This window comes from Meles meles, chromosome 4 (genome assembly GCF_922984935.1).
Source record: "Meles meles chromosome 4, mMelMel3.1 paternal haplotype, whole genome shotgun sequence".
NCBI lineage: Eukaryota > Metazoa > Chordata > Mammalia > Carnivora > Mustelidae > Meles > Meles meles.
Window position 1 is genome coordinate 10,177,245 of NC_060069.1, and position 20,193 is coordinate 10,197,437.

The 20,193-nt window shown below is 39.7% G+C and overlaps 1 protein-coding gene across 5 annotated transcripts in view; it reads right to left on the reverse strand.

Annotated features, from left to right (window-relative positions):
- The window catches only part of ATP2C1 (ATPase secretory pathway Ca2+ transporting 1), a 174,271-nt gene that overhangs the window by 125,408 nt on the left and 28,670 nt on the right, over positions 1 to 20,193 (reverse strand). Inside the window, exons 1-2 of one of the 5 annotated variants that reach the window (XM_046002710.1) lie at positions 13,658 to 13,894; positions 13,196 to 13,376 (exon numbers count right to left, since the gene is read on the reverse strand). The exons of 2 other annotated variants lie outside the window; for them this stretch is intronic. Coding sequence is in view for 1 of the 3 variants with exons in the window: in XM_046002709.1 (XP_045858665.1) it covers positions 13,196 to 13,201 (6 nt within the window). In the remaining 2 variants the exon portion in view is untranslated. Of the gene's footprint in view, positions 1 to 13,195; positions 13,377 to 13,657; positions 13,895 to 20,193 lie in introns of those variants that run through there. 2 more of the 5 variants (XM_046002709.1, XM_046002711.1) reach the window with 2 other exon arrangements.

Below are 20,193 nucleotides of genomic sequence, written 5' to 3' on the forward strand. Positions count from 1 at the left end.
AACAATACAAAATGCAAATAACAGTTAAGATTCTGCCTTCAGCTCAGGTCATGATCCCAGGATCTTGGGATCAAGTACTGCATTAGGTTCCTTGATCAGTGGAGAGCCTGCTTCTCCCTCTGCCTGCGGCTACCCCTGCTTATGCGTGAGTGCTCTCTCTCTGTCTCTCTCTCTGACAATTAAAATCTTTAAAAAAGTTAAATTTGCAAATAACAAAATTACAAAAGGGACAAAAGGTTGCATTAAACATTTCTCCAAAGATATGCACGTGACCAATAAGCACCTGAAAAGATGCTTGATATCATCAATCATCAAAAAAATATAAATCAAGGGGTGCGTGGGTGGCTCAGTAGGTTAAGGCCTCTGCCTTCCGCTCAGGTCATGATCCCAGGTTCCCGGGATCGAGCCCCGCATCAGGCTCTCTGCTCGGCGGGGAGCCAGCTTCCCCCTCTCTCTCTGCCTGCCCCTCTGCCTACTTGAGATCTCTGTCTGTCAAGTAAATAAATAAAATCTTTAAAAAAAAGAAAATATAAATCAAAACCAGAACATGATACCATTTCATACCCCTCAGAATAGCAATTATTAAAAAAAAAAAAAAAAGAGAGAGAAATAACAAATGTTGGAGAGGATGTGGAGAAATTAATTGGAACCCTCATACACTGCTGATGGGAATGAAAAATGGTTCAACTTCTGTGGGAGTTCCTCCCTACATTAAACATAGCATTATCTTATAACCTAGCACTTCCACTATGTGTATGTATATATATATGTACATGTATATGTATATGTATACACACACACACACACACACACACACAAAATATATACCCAAAGGACTGAAAACATGTATTCACACAAAAACTCATACATGGGTGCCTGGGTGGCTCAGTCGGTTGGGTGTCTGCCTTCAGCTTGGGTCATGATCCCAGAGTCCTGGGATCAAGTCCCATATCAGGCTCCCTGCTTAGTGGAAAGCATGCTTCTCCCTTTCCCTCTGCCTGCCATCCCCCTGTATGTGCACTCTCTCTCTGTCAAATGAATAAATAAAATCTTTAAAACAAAACAAAACAAAAACTCATACATGAATACAGCAGTATTATTCAGAATAGCCAAAAAGTAGAAATAGCCCAATGTCTATGAATTGATGAATGTGGTATATCCATACAATGGAATACTATTCAACAAAAAAAAAAATTAAATGATACAGTCTATAAATGGACAAATATTGAAAACATGCTGAAGTGAAAGAAGTCAGACAAAAAAGGTCACATATTCACGATTCCATTTACATGAAATATCTAGAATAGGCAAATCCATAGACACAAAAAGTGGATTAGCAGCTGTCAAGGGCTGGAGAAAGGAGAGAACAAAAAGTGTTTGCTAATGTGTAAGGGGTTTCTTTTTGGGGTGATGGAAATGTTCTGGAATTAGTTTGAGGCTCCTTGATCAGTGGAGAGCATGATCATCTCTCCACTGATCATCTGTGGATTAGTATTAAATCCACAGAACTATGCACTTTAAAATGGCAAATTTTATGGTATGTAAACTATATCTCAAAAACAAAAACCAATAAATGACAGGATCTGCCAGCCTGTCACTGACTTTGGGTGTAAAACTATGCATCCAGAACAAAGATTTACTTGAAGACTGATTTCAAGCACTTGTGGGACCACAGATAGAATAAATCCCTAAATGGAGAAAATGCAGAAATGAAAGCTGTAACTAAGGAACCAAGGGAGCAAGCCCAAGAGAATGATTACCAGAGCACAACTCCTTTCAAGTGAACTATCAGCCAAAACAATTACAGCTGTACCTAACTCTAAGCAAGTCCAGTGCCTGTAGAACAGATCTTCTCTAAAGAAAAATGGAGGAGGGATAAGGCCACCATTTACTTCAAAAAGATTTAGAAACTAAAACCAAACATGATATGGGAAGATCCTAATGGCAAACAGTTCATAAATACACATTATTTCATTATAAATGAATAACATAAGCATACAGAAACAGGGAAAACCAGAACTACCCTAAACAACTTTGGAAAATAGATTTTGACTGTGTACTGTAAAGCTAAAGACAAATATACTCTAGTTTTTAAATGTGTTTCTCACAGGGATATAGGTTAGCAATTATGAAACTACTGGTGTGTGTATGTACTATGACTACACACGTTACGTAAATATACTGTGGATAAGAACCAAATTTCTCACATTTGAAGAAGGCAAAGGGGAAAAACTCTAGAATGAATCCTGAGTTCATGATTTTCGTTTTATATAGATGCATAGTTAAGGAAAAAAAAATACATGTATATATATATTACAATATATCTATTTGCTAACTCTAAACCAAGAAACAATAGTACCCGATTGTACTGAGCACAGATGACACTCAGATCCTGGTTTCTAGATACCGTTCTCCAATAAAATGAACATGCCTTCCTTGGAATGACTGATTGTGTATGTGGCTGGTATAAAGAGGAAAAACAGAGATGCATCTAAAACATCTTGTGGTTCCAGAAAGTATATTGGAAGTCACAAAATGATGGGGGCTTTATAGAAAGGACAAAGGAGCAAATTTGAAAATGTTCTCAATAACCAAAGATGGAATGATTTGAGCAACAAATTACTAAATTTTAACCTAAACAGTAAAATAAATGTCTATAAATTCATATAAATAAACAATTGGATAACTAACAAATGGAGGAAAAGGGACAATTCTTCCTTAACAGAAATCCAGTTAATACAGAAGGAACAAAAGAAACAAAATCATCATTAAGCAAACACCACAAAAGTTAACGGCGACCAGCAAGAATCATTGATAGATGCAAAAACTGGCCTGTGAAATGTATGATGACAAGAAAGACATCTGCAGCTTCAAAGTACCTCCCCACCAAAGGAAAGTATTAATTACAAAGGAATGATTACTAAAGAAATTACATTAATTATTCATTACAAAAGAAAAACCGGTAACTTTAAAGTAGAAAAACCTGGCAGACACCACCTTAACCTTAATCATAGTTAACATGACGGGGCATAAGTCATACTAATCATGAGCATAAATCAGACAAATCCAATTGAGGGACTTTTTAAAAATTAACATATAATGTATTATTTGTTTCAGGGGTACAGCTCTGTGCTTCATCAGTCCTACACAATTCACAGCACTCACCATAGCATATACCCTTCCCATGTCCATCACCCAGTCACCCCATTCCTCCTACCCCTCCTCCCCTCCAGCAACTCTCAGTTTGTTTCCTGAGATTAATGGTTTGTCTCCTTCTCTGGTTTTATCTTATTTCATTTTTTTGAGGGACGTTCTTAAGAAATAACTGACCAGTATTCTTCACAAGTGTCAAGATCATGAAAAATTTTAAAAAGACCAGAGAATAGAGGGAAGGAAACTAAGAAAATATAAGCTAAATGCAAGGTGGAATCCAGAACAGGATCCCAGGTCAGAAAAAGGAGAACTTATAAATGTGAATTTCTTGGTTTTCACCATTGTACTATGATTGTATAAGATTTTAACATTAGGGAGATCACGAAAAGGGTTTATGAGAACTCTTTATACAAATTTTGCACCTTTAACGTAAGTCTGAAATTACTTCAGTTTAAAAGTTTAAAGATTTTTAGAAACACCTCTGAAGTACAGCATATCTTTCTTCTGTAATTAGAAATTAAACAACACTTTAACAACAGTTAAGCAATTACACCTGGAAAAAATTTGGCTTTTTTTTTTTTTTGGTTGGTTGGTTGTTTTATTAAGTTAAAAGGTGGATACAGTACTCCATTTACTGATAAATCAGTTTGTAGAAATTATTCCAAGTCCTGAGACAAATTCAGTACAAAGACGAGGGACAGGATATCATATCATCTACATATTTTAAAAAATCTGTCCAATGTTATTACCATACATTAAACATGGAGCTGTTTTGTAAAGCTTTCAGCTAGCAACAATTATTTTAGTAGTAATATCAGAGTTAAAAAAAAAAAAAAAGTTGGACTAGCCGGTAATTTGACTACACAAACATATGGTACATTCCTTCATTCCTTCTCCTAGTTCCTCCATTTGTCCAATGGCATTCCTTTCACATAGGAGTTAACTGATAGGATTACTTTTACAGGCTATGGCAACCAAACCCCTATGAAATCAAAGACACAATGCAGCATCCTTCACACCCTGTACTTAACTGATCTAAATGTCTACAAGTACAAGAGAGAACCATGTAAGCCTTAAAAGCAACTTGTGGTCAGATACAATTTATATCATCAAAAGCTACCAACTTTGAACCCTACAGGTTTAAGCTGAATGAAAATTTCTTTGCTACCACAAAATGTACTCTATTATCACTTATACACATCTTCCATTTTAAATGGTTTTCCTCAAGTTAATTAATTTTTCTGACCAACTAATGAATGGTATGTTTAAATCATCTTGGTTAAATACAAGAAATAGGAAGAATGTTATTTATAAATTCCACTATTAATAAAAGAAATACTAGTAAGAATCCAGTAAATAGTTCACTAAACTCAAACACCTTGATCTATTAATCTCATGTTGTAATTGGGGGTATTAAAGTATAGGGAGATTAAACCAATCTTTTCCAAAAAGAGGAAGCAACAAAGAACTCCATAAAAATGAGAATGGGACAAAACTATGTACATGTAAACACATTACTAAACACTACGGCTATGGCTAGAATACATGTTCAAGGTTATGGTCCTTATATTAAAATTGAAAATATATGTGTCCTGACCCTAGCATGAGTGAAAGAGCCGGTGGTAATTTCTACACTTCACAAAAGAGTAAAAAAATACTTTCTTAAGTAAAAGAAAACTACCTAATGAAGACCTTATTAAGTGAGTCTAAGGAAGAGTTCTGACTCCAAAGAAGAGTCTACTTGAAATTTTTGTCGATGGATACAAAAGGAAAGGACGTTACAGACACAGGTCTGGCATTTTCCGAAAGAATTCACAATACTTCAGTCTTGATTTCAAAGAACGGTAAAATTGCTTTCAAACAGTAAAAGATCTCACAGCAAGTAAAATTATGAGTTTAACCTCACTGATTAGTAGGTAAAACATTTAATCCATATTTTAACATTTTTACCTACTGCTAATTACAAATCATGAAATACTCAAAACCCAAAATCATAATGTGATGCACCTATGACAGAATCATTAATATTATAAAACCACTATAGCTTTCCTGGGCATTCTACTCAACTCTCAGAAAAATATGTGAAGCCTTAAAATCAGAGTTTAACAGACAAATGAAAAAAATAATTTCCTCATAGTCATCAACCAAGGAAAGGGAAATTGGCATTTGCTGAGCAGCCCTTTCATGTCAAGAACATACACACCTTGCCCTATTTAATCCTAAGAAGCTTGAAGTAGAATACATCATCATCCCTTAACAAGTGAGGAAACCAAGGCTTAGAGAAGTTAACTTCTTGGCCCTTGGTTAGGACAATGTTTCTCCAATTCAGCACCCTTAACATTTGGGGCCAGTTAATTCCTTGTTGGAGGATGAAGGGGAAGGGGCTGTCTTGTATACGGTAGGATGTTTAGGAGCATCCCTCGCCTCTACTCACTGGACGCCAGCAGCAGCCTACTAGTTTTAACTAAAATATCTCTAGACATTGCCAAATGTCCCTGGAAGGCAAAGTCACCCCTACGTGAGAACCAGTAAGTTAAAGTGAAGAAGCCAGCATTTTCATTCAATGGACAATAGCAACATTCCAAATGCTAATCAAAATTAATTAGGGACAACTGAGGGTCTTTGCCCTCAAGAGCTCACTTTGAATTCTACACACCAATTGGTGTTCAATTTTAAAACCTCCCTCCATACACAGACCTATGACATGCAAGCCATTACAGTCTGACCTTCAACATACTCTGCTTGGCCTGTCCCCAACTCAGCTAACTCCTCCAACTAGCCAGTGGTATCTCTACTCACCCACTTATGCTGGTGTAACAGCTTGTAGTCATTCTGACTCAAACTTCCCCCTTCATTTCCTAAATCTAATTACAACCCAAGTTCTGCTGGGTTTTCCTAAGAGTAAATTGCCTCTTTCAACCATCCCCTCTCCCCCATTCCCATCCTTCTAAGATAGCTACAAGCTCATCTCCTCTCCTTCTTCCTGGAACGGAAAAAAATCAGAAAGAACTAATCTCCTTTGGTTCCTCAAAGAAATGAAGGGTATTCGTAAAGATGCCATAACTGAATACCAACTTCTAGGGTAGGGACTGGCAGACCTCAAACAGTGGTGGGCAAAGACCACATCCTCTTCTTCTGGAGTAGGAAAAGAAACTGGAATTTTCCACCAGATCACTAATACTTTTCTTTTTTTCCTCCTTTTTTTTTTTGGAGAGACAGAGAGAGCAAGCAAGCAAGCATGTGCACGCATGTATGCATGGGAGGGGCAGAGGAGAGAATCCTAAGCAGACTCCACGCCCAGCACAGAGCCTCATACAGGTTATCAATCTCAGGACACTGAGAGATCATGATCTGAGCCTAAATCAAGAGGCGGACACTTAACCCACTGAGCCACCCAGGCACCCATGATCACTGACACTTTCAGTCAGATGTTAACTCTCAGTAAATAGCAACCCTGACAAACATGAAGAAAAGGACATAGCAGAGATTAGTTTGCATGCCATTAAAAAGTAGCTTGTGTGCTGTTTCTGACACTTGTGCCATGAACAGCTTTTGCCTGCTCTTAGGTAATGTACAACTGACATTCAACAGAAAAGGGGAGATTCACAAAGAAAATTTGATCCAACTAACCTTTCTGCCTCTCCCAATATATAAATCCAGATGAAGGTAGGTAATGCAAACATTCCACTAAGAAAAGTCTCAAAGAGATGGTCAAACAAAATCTAATGAAATAACTGCAAAGGCAATAAAGATATATTCCCAACATATATGAATATGCAGCACCAAGGGGCTAATTTATTTATACTGCAAATGAAAGGCTATAATTTAAGATAAGAGGAAATCCAGGACCTGTTTTAAAGTTTATCTGTCCCTTTGGCAGGGAACATAATTCTATTTTATTAATGATCCTTAGGATATGCTTTATCCTTTTAAGACTCCCCAATCAAGAAAACTTTAAATCCAGTATCTGAAATTCACAACCTAGTCCAAAGTTTTAATTTATACTTCCCAGTTTTAAAAAATATTCAAGAAAATTATGATGAGTGACATCCTAAATATTTCTGCTTCTGTTATCATTCCTGAGTTTTCCTATAAAGTGGCAGATATATTTAGTGTTAGGATCCTACTGCTATTCCAACTTTGTTGAGTTCTTCAAATAAATAATGAAAATAATTTCTACAAGGATGTTTCCATGTCTCAGAGTTTTCAGAAGGAATAAAGACATATGCATATCCTGTTTAGGACAACATCTTTATGAAAAAATCAAAAGTCAAGCCAAAAAGCCTTAATTAAGCAACTATAGTTAAGAGGAATATTTAATAATTGCAATTCACATATTCTCTATTATCTGAAGCAGAAAGAAAAAGCAGGAATTGAAGTTCAATTAGACGTCCAATTACAGCCATCCTGGTGCTACTTTTGATCGACACTATTACTTTCTTTCTGGATATACCTGGTATCATTTCATTCCAATTTTTTCTAAATGTATCCAGTAAATTTAGCCTAAGTTCATTCAACACGATTTGAGGAATTTCCTTGTAATTCCAAGATTTATGCTTTTGCCAACAGTAACTTAAAACCTTGAAGATGGAAGACATAATTAACAAATGCATATAAATACAAGCCATAAAAATTCAAAAGGAAATGCATCAATTTAGCCTGACATTTCTGTTTCAGAGAAATATTTTCCTGTACAACATCATGGCATTAATCAGAGCTCACCCAATCAGTTTTTACTTTACTGCCTTTTACCAACACTTGTCCACATGAAAATCACAAAGATAATCTTGTCACAACTGACGCCTGAAGTCACTCTAAAAAGAATGTGTCTTTTAACAAAGTAAATATTGGAGGATCTTCTGAACTGACCCTTAAGAGTTAAGATGTGGGGCGCCTGGGTGGCTCAGTGGTTTAAGCCGCTGCCTTCGGCTCAGGTCATGATCTCGGGGTCCTGGGATCGAGTCCCGCATCGGGCTCTCTGCTCGGCAGGGAGCCTGCTTCCCTCTCACTCTCTCTGCCTGCCTCTCTGCCTACTTGTATCTCTCTCTGTCAAATAAATAAATAAAATCTTTAAAAAAAAAAAAAAAAAAAAAAAGAGTTAAGATGTTACATGTAACAACTATGTAATTTTAAATTCACACCAGCTAACTTTATCATCAAGCTATGGTATTCTTTCCAGCTTTTTTTTTTAAAGATTTATTTATTTATTTGACAGAGAGAGAGAGATCACAAGTAGGCAGAGAGGCAGACAGAGAGAAGGGGGAAGCAGGCTCCCCGCTGAGCAGAGAGCCCGACGCGGGGCTCGATCCCAGGACCCCGGGATCATGACCCGAGCTGAAGGCAGAGGCCCCAACCCACTGAGCCACCCAGGTGCCCCTCTTTCCAGCTTTAAAATAAAATAGAACCTAGTAAAACATATTATAGTTAAGCGAGATCTCAAAAGAAAATCAGCCTTGAGCCCCAAGGGGTGTGTTCCTAGGAGACTTATTTTGATCAACACTGCTTCATTTAACAGTTTGATTCTGCTGCCATTAAATAAGATAACATTAAGACAAATCAAGTATCTGGGATTCAACTGTAGAAAGCTATTACTTACAAATAATCTCTGCAGCATCCTTCCTCTAGGTGAAGTTACATTTTATAAGATGCTATTACATACATAATCTTTCAGTTTCAACTCGAAATACTAAGAATACTACTTTATTGACAAAAGTGCAAACAAAATACGTCTTCCACACCTCAAAATACAAAATATTTTTATAATCTGGCTTCCAATTTCTAGTCAAAGGAAGGCAATTAAGGTGGTTTCTCATCTGTTTTACTTACAGTTCCTCCAACTATCCTTATCCTAATATGTAATCTTTTCTTGAGACATTCTTAGATGATTAACAATCTGACCAAGAAACTATTTTTAAAGGAAAGTGTAAATAAACATACTATCATTTCCAAATTCTATCCAAAGAGATCAGGGGAATTTATTCTGGACCTATTAGCCCTGCCTATAACTATAAATTAAACATGTCCAGAAATCTTGAAGATTATTATTTTTATCCACTAGTCAAATATTTAAAGCTCGGGGTGCCTGGGTGGCTCAGTGGTTATGTCTCTGCCTTCCCCTCAGGTCATGATCCCAGGGTCCTTGGATCGAGCCCCGCATCGGGCTCGCTCCTCACACTGTGCTTCCTGCTCTGCAAGAAGCCTGCTTCTCCCTCTCGAACTCCCCCTGCTTGTGTTCCCTCTCTCACTGTCTCTGTCAAATAAATTTTAAAAAGAAAGAAAGAAGGAAAAGAAATATTTAAAGCTCTATCAGTTTCAGGTACATTAAATTCATATTTTTCTATGAGAAAGGCCAAATTTATTCCAAAGGAGGAAAAAAAAAAAATTACTGGGAAGAAAAAACTATCTGCAAAATTCTCCAGCTAGAAATACCTTTCTAATAAACCAACCCTTTAAGTACAATTAATTAATTTTTTAAAAATCAGGTAAAGAGCCATTTACTTGTACATCTCAGATTCCCAGGTGGTACCCAAATTCAAAATAAACAAGCAAAAAGGAGCTCCAAACATGCAAAAGGAGTTCCACAAAGGGATGTCTAGGACCAATCCCTGCAACTGCAGGAAATTAATACTTCACATACTTCCTATGACTGGCAGGAAATATTCAAAAGGTATCCTGGAGGCTAAGGCTAAAAACTGGGTAAGCTCTGCTGATAAGTTTAAGTGAGACATGGGAGAAAGGTCCAGAAGAATTGAAACTGAAGTGACAAAGAAAATTACCACCACTGTTGAAAGGAATCACAAGGATGAAGTCATTCCCTCTAACAACCATTATAGACTCGGCACACTACCTAAGAACCTTCATGCTAATGCCCCTGGGAGCTACTATCAATTCTACCCTGTTATGTACCTAGAGATGTAATTCATCTATTTACCTACTAGAGTAGTATCTTTCTGGGGAACAGTAGTAATCACTCAATCACTAATGCATGCTAACCATGTGTTAACCATCATTCTGGGCACTTCACATACCAGGCTTCATTTATTCCTCACATCAAACCTCCAAGAGGGCATTATCTCATTTACAGATGGGAAAACTTAGAAGCACAGTAACTCATCAGATTTTTCTAGGAGAGGAAAAAGTTACCTGTCAGGATTCAAATCCAAACCTGTCTCCTTCCACACTGGCCTCTGGTTTCTTGCTGGAGCCCCGACTTTCTCTATAGAATTAGAACCGTAACAGTAGAGAAAATTCTATACTTGACTCACCCATTCCCTAATAATAGCAAATTCATACAGAGCATTTTGGCCACAACTGTTCCTCCTTTCAATATTCAGCTATCAAAGCATTAACGCCAGATGGCATAATAGTATGCAAACACTGAGTTAGGCTATTTATAATAAGCATTTATTGAGCACTTACTATGTGCCAGAAACATCTAAATGCTTTTAACAATCTCACATGGGGGGTGCCTGCGTGGCTCAGTTGGTTAAAGCATCCGCCTTTGGCTCGGGTCGTGATCCCAGAGTCCTGGGATCTGGTTCTCTGCCTGGCAAGGAGTCTGATACTTCCTCTCTCTCTGCCCCCATCCCGTGCTCCCTTTCTCTTTCTCTCTCTCAAATAAAATGTTAAAAAAAAAAACAAAACCTCATATGGTAGGCTCTATCAATACCCTTATTTTATAGATGAAAAAGCTGAAGCAAAAAAAGCCAAATTATGCTAAGTGAGGATCTGGCATTCAAATCAGGTTGCCAGGCTTCACAGCACATGATCTTAAACTCCTTCCTCTCTCCCTAGTTTCTGATTTCACCCTCTTAACTATGTAGACTAAGTATCAGCAATCCCAATTTATAGATGAGGAAACAACAAAGACTAAGGAAGGTGAGGTTAACCATTGAACACAGGTTTGAACTGTGCTGATTTACTTACATCAAGATTTTTTACAGTACAATAAATGTATTTTCTTCTTACAATTTTCTTAACATTTTTTCTCTGGCTTACTTTCTTGTAAGAATATAGTATATAATACATATACAAAGGATATGTTGACTTTATTATCAATTATTGTATAGCTTCCAGTCAACAGTAAGCTATTAGTAGTTCTGGGGGAGTCAAAATTTATAGTACATTTTCAAATGGGGGAGGTGGTGCCCCTAAACTCCACATTGTTCAAGAGTCAACTGTAATTTGCTTCAGTCACAAAACTTTTAGTGGTTAAGGCATGGTTTGAATACATTGTTTTTCCACACTCCCAAGATATTAATATATCATGTCAAAGGAGAATCTAACTATAAAAAGAAAAGCAATAATACTCTATGTATTTCAAAATAGTCCACTGAAAATTCTAGGTTATATGCAAATTCTTCTTAAAGCTGTTTAAATATGAGAAAAGAAAACATGTTATAGTAATGAGAAGCTGACAAAAAAGGCCTCTAGATTATTACAGGCAGAAAACCCCTGCAAGCTGTTGAGAACTGTATATTACTATGAGGCCAAATAATACAAACTCAGTCAGACACAAGCATGCACCATGCTCCCATCTCACCATCACTCCCTCTCACGTCAAGAGACAATATGAGAGTCAGCTTTATTCGTCATGCTCCTTTTTCTTAGAGATCAAGAAACAAAAGCAACTCTAAGAATACACCTAGACTACTCTCTTAAATCTGGCAACACTCTGAAAGCAGAAGTTACTGATGTTATTTAAGATACAACTACCAAGAAACAAGTATATGAATGCATTTAATATTCTTTGCATTTAGATGTTTCTGGCACATAGTAAGGATTTGTCTTTCTGAAATCTGTAAACCAAGACAAAGAAGGAAAAGCCTCAGAAAAGTGATTTTTCCTTAATACCAGACAAAAACATTACTGCTGTTAAATGCTGTTTCTAAAGACCCAATTAGGTGGTATAACTCCTCTGCAGTTACATACTTAAGTGTTTCAGAAAATGTCTTCCACCAATTATCCATGTAGAGTAAAACTGAGCAATATAATCATGCCTCTTATATTTCCTACATACCCCAGGGTCTCAGGCAGCGAAACAAGTTATGCACATAAGAAACATCTATCCTAAAACTACCAGTTCTACTTAGGACAACTGAGCTTACATTCTCAAAAAAATGGAAAAACAGGTGAGAAAGCAACCCATAAACCCCATTCCAGCTCCTCTGTACCACTTACAGATTTTAAAAACCAAAAGATACAAGAAGACAAATGTAATTTTTAAGTACCTTTCATAGCATCTTGCAGACCAGGAGGGGGAGGGGGGGGAGAAAGATTATCACACACAAGTCAGAAGTCAGTCCACAGAATAAATGTGGCTGTTTCAGGAGAGAAAATAATATTGAGTTGTTCAACGCTTTTGGAAAATAACCAGCGCTGTGTAATGAAAAACATTAAATATTTTAATGAGACCAAAGGAATCAAGTAACATGTGAACGATAATTTAGTGGTCCAAAGTATACAGTGGACAAACAAGTTCCACTGTCAACCTCCTAAATGATGTTTTGAAATACGGAAGAACTTTAAGCAAGGAAATCACCTCATAACATTCTGTTAAATTCAAAGTTATTTTTTCTGAACTAAAAAACAAATCTGCAATAATAAAAAATTGTTTCCTTTCTTATAAACTAATCTGGTCACATACCATCATCAAGGCTAGACATGCAAATATACAGAGATGCAGTCCATTCCCTTCCCTCTCCATTTCCACTTCCTCTCGAGTGATTCCTTTCAAACAGCTATTTAAACAAGCACAGATGCTATCTGAAATGAAAACTTCCCTTCCATTCCCTAAGCTAAAGACAGCGGCGGCTTTCTCCGGAAAGCAGAATAAAGCTCAGTAGTCCACAGTACCTTCATTTCCGAAATTCCCTGTGTTACCAAAATAAAAGCTAATACGAGAAGAAAGCAATTCTTTGTATACTTCGCAAAGGAAAAAATTAAATCAGGAAAATAAAACGGTGGAAAAAGAAAGGCAACTTAAAAGCAAACCACCACACCCTCAACTCCGCGTCGCAACCCGTCTACCAGGGGCCTTTACCTTCATTTTCCATCGAAACTGCACTTGGGTTGATGGCTACAAGTCTTTAGTGTCAGCCGCGCCACACTGGGAATAGAGAGGAGAGGAGGACAAGGAAGAGAAGCCCCCGGAATCCCAGGCTGTCACCCCCTCTCCCGGCCACACGTCCCACGGCTGCTCCCACCACCCCTAGCAGCAGCATCTGCAAGAGAAACCGGGAGAAGCGGCGCTGACGACAGAGAGGGCGAGGAGGGGGACCCCCGCCCCGCCACCACGTCGGGAGCCCCCAGATCGCCTGCGCACCCCCCGCACGCCCCCAGCTGAAGCCGGCGGGGCGGCGCCCGAGAGACACCCCCAAGCCGTGGTATCCTCGGGACGCTCCCTCCCTCAGGACCTGGAAGTTTCTGGAAATTAGGGGAAATAGGTAACACCGGTGCCCCCCAAAACCCCACACCCCCTTGCTCCGGGCTGCGGGGGACTCACCCGCGAGGCTCGCGGGAGCGCCCCGCGCGCCTGGGGCGAAGAGGAGTGGCTCGCCGAGCGGCGGCGCCAGGCAGGAGCCTGCTCCCGGCGTGAGGAAGGAGCGAACCGGAGGGCGGTCGGGGAGGGGAAGGGAGAGGAGGTGTGAGGACCGGTCACGGTCGGCCGGGCCGACTAGACTCGGGAGCGCAGGTCTGCCCCGCCTCCGCCTCCTACGCTCGGCCCCTCCCCGCCGCCCCCCGCCCCAGCGCGCCCCGCACTCCCGGGCCCGCCCGGACCGAGCTTTGTCGCTACTACTTCCGCTGTGAGGGGAGCGCGCGCACGCGCACTCGCACGCACAGGCGCAGACGGCGGAAATGAAGCGAAGGCCGCGCCGCCCGCCCGGAAAAAGCTCTGGTTGGATGCGGACCAGTCCCGTAGGAGGACACGCCGGGCCAGAGCCCCGCTCCGGCCCTACCTTCCCTGCGGAGGTTCCTCGCAGACCCCTGGGGACGGTGCCCGCCCGTTTCTACGCACCCACTGGGCGCGAGGGTCAGAGACCCATCCGCTTCCCAGCCTCGGCCACGCATTCTCAAGAGGCAGCCGCGGGGACGGGCCAAGCGGGCAGGTACGATCATGCTCCCCGTCCCCAAGGTATTTGAGCGCCCTCAACAAAGGCGACATGGGAAGCCCCTCCCGTCGGGGTGGCCGTCACAATCTCGGCAGGTGACGCGAGGACGTCCGAGGGAAGGGGCGAACGCAGAGGGATTCTGGTGTTCTCACTGGGGCTTCCCACCCTCACTTGCAGACGGCTATCCCAGCTGCTTTGCGCTGACTGCGAGAGCAGGTCAATCGCGGGCGACTTCCCAGAGTTCTGTCCCTCTAAGGGATTCGCTAAAGTGCCTGTGTGTAAAGAGAAGGCAAGGATCAGCCGCAGAGCTCCAGGGAGGACTGAGCCTTTTCAAGTGTGTGGAACCTAAAAGGTTGGAACAACTAGAAACAGCGTCCAGAGGCGGAAGCCGAAGAACGGGAATTACCTCCGGCCACTGGCCATGTCTTTTACCATTTGAACCTTTCACTTGCTCAGCATCTCACCCAGACCCCCCAATAAGTGACTTTTCTATGGACAGTTGATGTTAAGCTTTGGTAAGCCGGGCACAGGAGACTAAACCGAAGTCCTCTCGCACCTAAATCCACTAGAGGGCAGGGCTAGACCTGCTGAGTTCGACCGCGCCCGCCACAAAGAGCTGTAAAGACCGCAGGAGTCCTCCCTTGTGTGCTAGAGGTATTTTTCTCCTCTCAACACCTACTCATTAAAAAGCTTGCCCTTTATCTCAGGTTCTGTAACACTTCCGGATATGTTCTCTGACCACATGTTCAACGTCAAAATAAACACATGGACCGGGTTACCTGTCTTCCCTATTTAATCTCGTGGAACTAGTGTAGGGCCAAAAGTTCTGGACAGCTTTCTAGCTTTACTTTTCAGTTTTTTATTCAACGACGTAACTTAAGTTCCAAAATAAAACATAAAAATCAGGGTGAACTAGTTTCTAGTCTCAAGAGTTACTATCTATAACACCCCTTTGGCTTACAGGCTTAGGGACTTTTGCCCAGCAAGTGGTGTTACAAACCTCATTTGTAAAACAATGAATGTGCTATCTCTTGCTCAATGTTGTAATCAATTTGTCATGATTATTAGTTACTATACTTATTGGACATTGACACCACAGTATCATATTAAAAACATAAGCACCTAAAGTAGAAAATGTAAATGTAGACATTATTTGATATTAATATATGATCTTACAAAATAGAGGGCAATTTCCCTATACAGAATTTGATATTGGGTTGCTTTAATTAGCTCAGACATTTTTTCTTTTTTTTTATTAGCATATAATTTATTACTTGTTTCAGGGGTACAGGTGTGTGATTCATCAGTCTTACACAACACACAAGTGCTCACCCCAACACATACCCTCCCCAAGTCCATCACCCAGCCACCCCACCCCCCCAAGCCCAGACATTTTTCTAAAATAACTCAAGAATTATCTGTTGTGCAGTGCCATACCCCAGCATTAACACAGAATTCATCCTTAATTCCCCCGAGGATATAGCACCGCATGGCTTAAACCTAAAGTAGCTTACCCTGGAATTTTACTTTTTCGTTGCCTAAACTGTGAAAGCCATTGTTCCTATTACTAAGGCAAAGAAGAAACTGGATAAAACCAGCTTTGTCCAGATGAATTGTTACTTACTGCCTGCATTCTTAATCCACCATTAGTCGTCTCACAAATTCCAAGGCTGGGGAGCTGCAAAAACCCTTTAAGGATAGTTGGTTCAGCCGTTCAGCTGATCCTTCAGCCTTATCAACACTTCTCCACAGAGTGATCCTCTCCTGTGTCTGAACACCTCTTCTACCAAGCTAGCCCAACATCAGTAGCACCAGTTTTGACTTCCTATGTAAATGAAAGGTAGCATTCACTGTTCAAGCCGGAGCAGTGGGGACTGCTTGAGCCATAAGTTTCAGAAATCCTCTTCCTTAAAAAAAAAAGAGAAAGAGAAAAAAGGAATCCTCTTTCCTCTCTCAGCATTCTCCTCTGACCAGCTAACCTTCCATGAGACTTTGATATACCAATCTCCGCCTCCTCATCTTGGGGGAAGGGGACTAAAATATATGTACACTCAATTACATCATATACATCCATGTGTATATACATTCATCTATACATATACATACATATATATTATAATATTTTAGATACAGATGTATGCATAATAACCAGCCTTTCCCTCAAAAGATTGTTTTGAGGATCTGATAAAGTGAAGACAGGTGGTAAATTATAGAGACTCTGAAAGTATAAGCTTATACAGAGAAATAAGCAAAACAGTATTAGCTAACTAGAATGAGATTAATTAGATTAATGGCAATGAAATATATTATGTTCAAGTTCCCTCTGTTTTCTTTTTTACAAATCAGTGCTCTAAAAATCTACTCATTTGGTTCTGAATATTTAACCTACAAAATTAATTAAATATATCTGATGCCAAAGGTGTTCCACATATGAGCAATAAACGGGAATTTGTCAGGTACCTCTGCTTAGGGGAAATCCACAAATAGGGAAGATTGGGGAAGACGGTCACGGTGTTCTAATTTTATTTATACTGCACCTTATTACACAAAGGATGTGAGGCATCTTTTTTTTAATAACTAATTTGATAGCTGGCATTTTTATAAACCTGAATGATGAAGAAATATGTGGTCCTTTAGGTTTTAAAAATTAACCCAGAATTTTAAAATCTTTCCTTGATATTTTATCGTAAAGGCTCTTTTAACCTTGTTTTATGTACCAAAGTTTAATAGTTGAGTTTTACCTGTTAGGAAAAAAGTTGTCATTTTTTTAAGGTAAATATTTTAAAAGCCTATAAAGACACAATGCTTTATTGTTATAAGCTAACCTGCTCAAACAGAACAACAGAAGTATTTTTCATCCTGTGAGAGAAAGGACATGCTAAGAGTCAGGTCTGGGGGAAATACAGTCTTCCTATAAGAAGCGTCATATTCAGTCAATATCTAACAACCACCTGCCAGAATTGCCGTAAATCTGCTTGGTTCTGTCTTAGCAGTGCTGGAAGAGTAAAAAATAAGAAGGAAGAATAAAAATCAAAAAGGCTCAAAAATGATGTAGCTGTGTTTTGGTTGGCTTTACTAGCACAGAGATACCAAAACTTTACAAATATTTTATCAGCCCACAAAATTGCATAACTTCTACACGTGCTAGCATTTCCTTGCTGAAACTGAGCAGAAGAAACTAGAGATTTTAAAGAGTGCTTTTTTAATTTTTAAAGTTTATATATGACCCAGTTCCCCCATTCAACAAGTGCTGAGCCTGTGGTGATATTTGGGATCTTTGATATGTACTATCAATCTAATGGATTGGAGGTGGAAGGTAGGTGGGAGCACAGATAAGAGTAAAAAAAGGGAAAGAGGAGAACAATTCAGTGGCTCATTTGGTTGTCTGCCTTTGACTCAGGTCATGATCCCAGGGTCCTGAGATGGAGCCCCACAAGGGTCTCCCTGCTCTGTGGGAGCCTGCTTCTCCCTCTGCCTCTGCCGGCTCCCTCTGCTTGTGATCCCTCTCTCTCACTTACTCTCTTTCTCAAATAAATAAAATCTTTAAAAAAAAAAAAAAGGGAGGGGGGTGGGGGAGGAAAAGCAAAGTGAGTATAAGTCCCATATCCAGAAGTCATCTCTGGACTTCATTGTTTTCATGGAAAATAGACATATAATATTCCGTATTACATAAACGCCAAGATTTATCTTGAGGTAAAAAGGTACACATTTAAAAGATACTCTGTCTAGTTTCCAAGCCGGCATAATTATCTCTGGGCCAAAAACATTTGTCTGTAGTAAATAACTAATAAAGACCTATTGAATAAATGGGCAATCTGGAAAATGGTCATCATAAATACATATATGTTGTTGAATGAATAAACATAATCCCACCTTTTTATTTTTTTCTACTTCTACTTTCCTGTAAAGCAAAGAATTAAGGGATTTTCCATGGTTTAAAATTGAACTTAAATCTCCAAACCACAAAGGGGTTAAGTAGTACAACTTGGTCTGAACAAGCATAAGGCCTAACCATTGTAGGAAGTATTAAAAATTGAGCACTGCTCAAAGCAGATGAAATTTCACACCCAGATTTTGAACCCAGGTAACCATTTGAAATTAAAAGATAATGTTGAGATGGCTGCTTCCATGTACCAAGGAAATTTCAGCTGAGATTGTGCTTTGGGTTTTGATGGTATGTATATCAATGGCTGACAAAGTCAAAAGCACTATAATTTCCTGCACAGTCTTTGTTTATTACCTTAAGTATCCAGGAATCCAGTCTTGGACAAGACAGCTTGGAAACTAGGTATAAGCAACAGGCCTTAGAATAGCCAACTACATTAAGTTGCCACTGGCCAGCATTTTCTCCTCATTTTGTTAAGTTTTACAGATAGGTTGGTCATAAATTAGTTGAAACTATAAGACAGATTCCATATTATATCTGCTGGCCCCTTGCTGTGTTGGAAGTAATAGCCTAGGCACCCTCCCTCCATTTAAATCCTTCCTCAATTTCACATCAGAACACATCAATCTCTGTTTACTGTGTTGCACAGTGGGGGCTGAGAGAACTGAGAGAAAGGTTGCATTTCCTCAGACTGCCAAAATGGTACATTTTGCACTTCAAAGTTTTCTACCCCACCATTTTCTAGAAGTCTTTATTTTTTGCAAAGCTTGCATCTTTGCCTGAACTTGTCCCAAGTCCTTCCAGGCCCCCTGCAGAAGTCATCTCTCTCCACTGTGCTTCCTATTGTGAGAACAAATGGGAAAAAAGGCACAAAAATGCCATTATGGTAATAAATTAGAGAGGGAGATCAACAGCACAGAAATTGCCCCAGGTTTTATGAGGATTCTGAAGGTTACCCCTGGATGGTCATGCAAACAGACCATATTCCTATTGAGCATACTACACAAAATAGGAACCCACCAAAGAGATGGTTCATAAAACAGCCTACAGAGAAAGGAGAAATGCAATTTGCCAAGATGGTTTGCAAGTAGATGATAGAGAAGGAGAATTACAAATTGGCAGAAAGGAGTTCTTGCAACACAAGCAAATTGTTAAATCTTCAAGTTAGAAAATTCATCACTACAAATAATGATCTGATGGGAAATTGGATTAGCAGCATTTTCTATACCTTCAGACAACTTTATTTTTGCATTCTAGGTTATAAAAGGCAAGGTGTATGTAGCCTATTTCAGAAGATACTAAAAATAACTTAATGTTGCTGAATATTCTATATTTGGGGGATCAAGAAAATGGGGATTCTGGATAGAAAGGGAAAAAAGCTTTCTACAGGCCAGGAACAAATAAGGTGAAGTGCAAATTTGGGGCTTGAACTGGCCCAAGCAGTCCCTAGTTCAAACAGTTGAATGCAGAACTATTTTTAAGAAACCACTACCTCAACCATAGGAATCCAGGTGTTCAAAGTGAGCAGTGTCCCTCTCTAGAATAAACAGGAAGCTGACAGACTGAAAATGCCATCAGGCCCTAGGAGGAGAGCAAAAGGAACTCTTTGTTATATTTAAATGATAAAGTACATCTTGTAATGAATCTTACAAGTGATCCTCAAACATCCAGTCCCCTCCAGGATCATTAGTCTAAATTAGTGTTTCTCAAAGTTTGGCCCCCAGTACCGGCAGCAGCAGCAGCAGCAGCATCACTTGGGAACTCATTAGCAATGCAAATTCTCAGAGCCCACTCAGACCTACTGAGTCAGAAGTTCTGGGTGGTTGGACTCAGCAATCTGTGATTTAACAAGTTTTCCCCATAATTTTGAATGTTTGGAAGGGCTACAGCCACCTTATTACCCCACCTACCCCACTTTCTCCAAAACTCCAACACCAAGGGGTGCCTGGGTGGCTCAGTGGGTTAAAGCCTCTGCCTTCGGCTCAGGTCATGATACCAGAGTCCTGGGATCGAGCCCCGCATCGGGCTCTCTGCTCAGCGGAG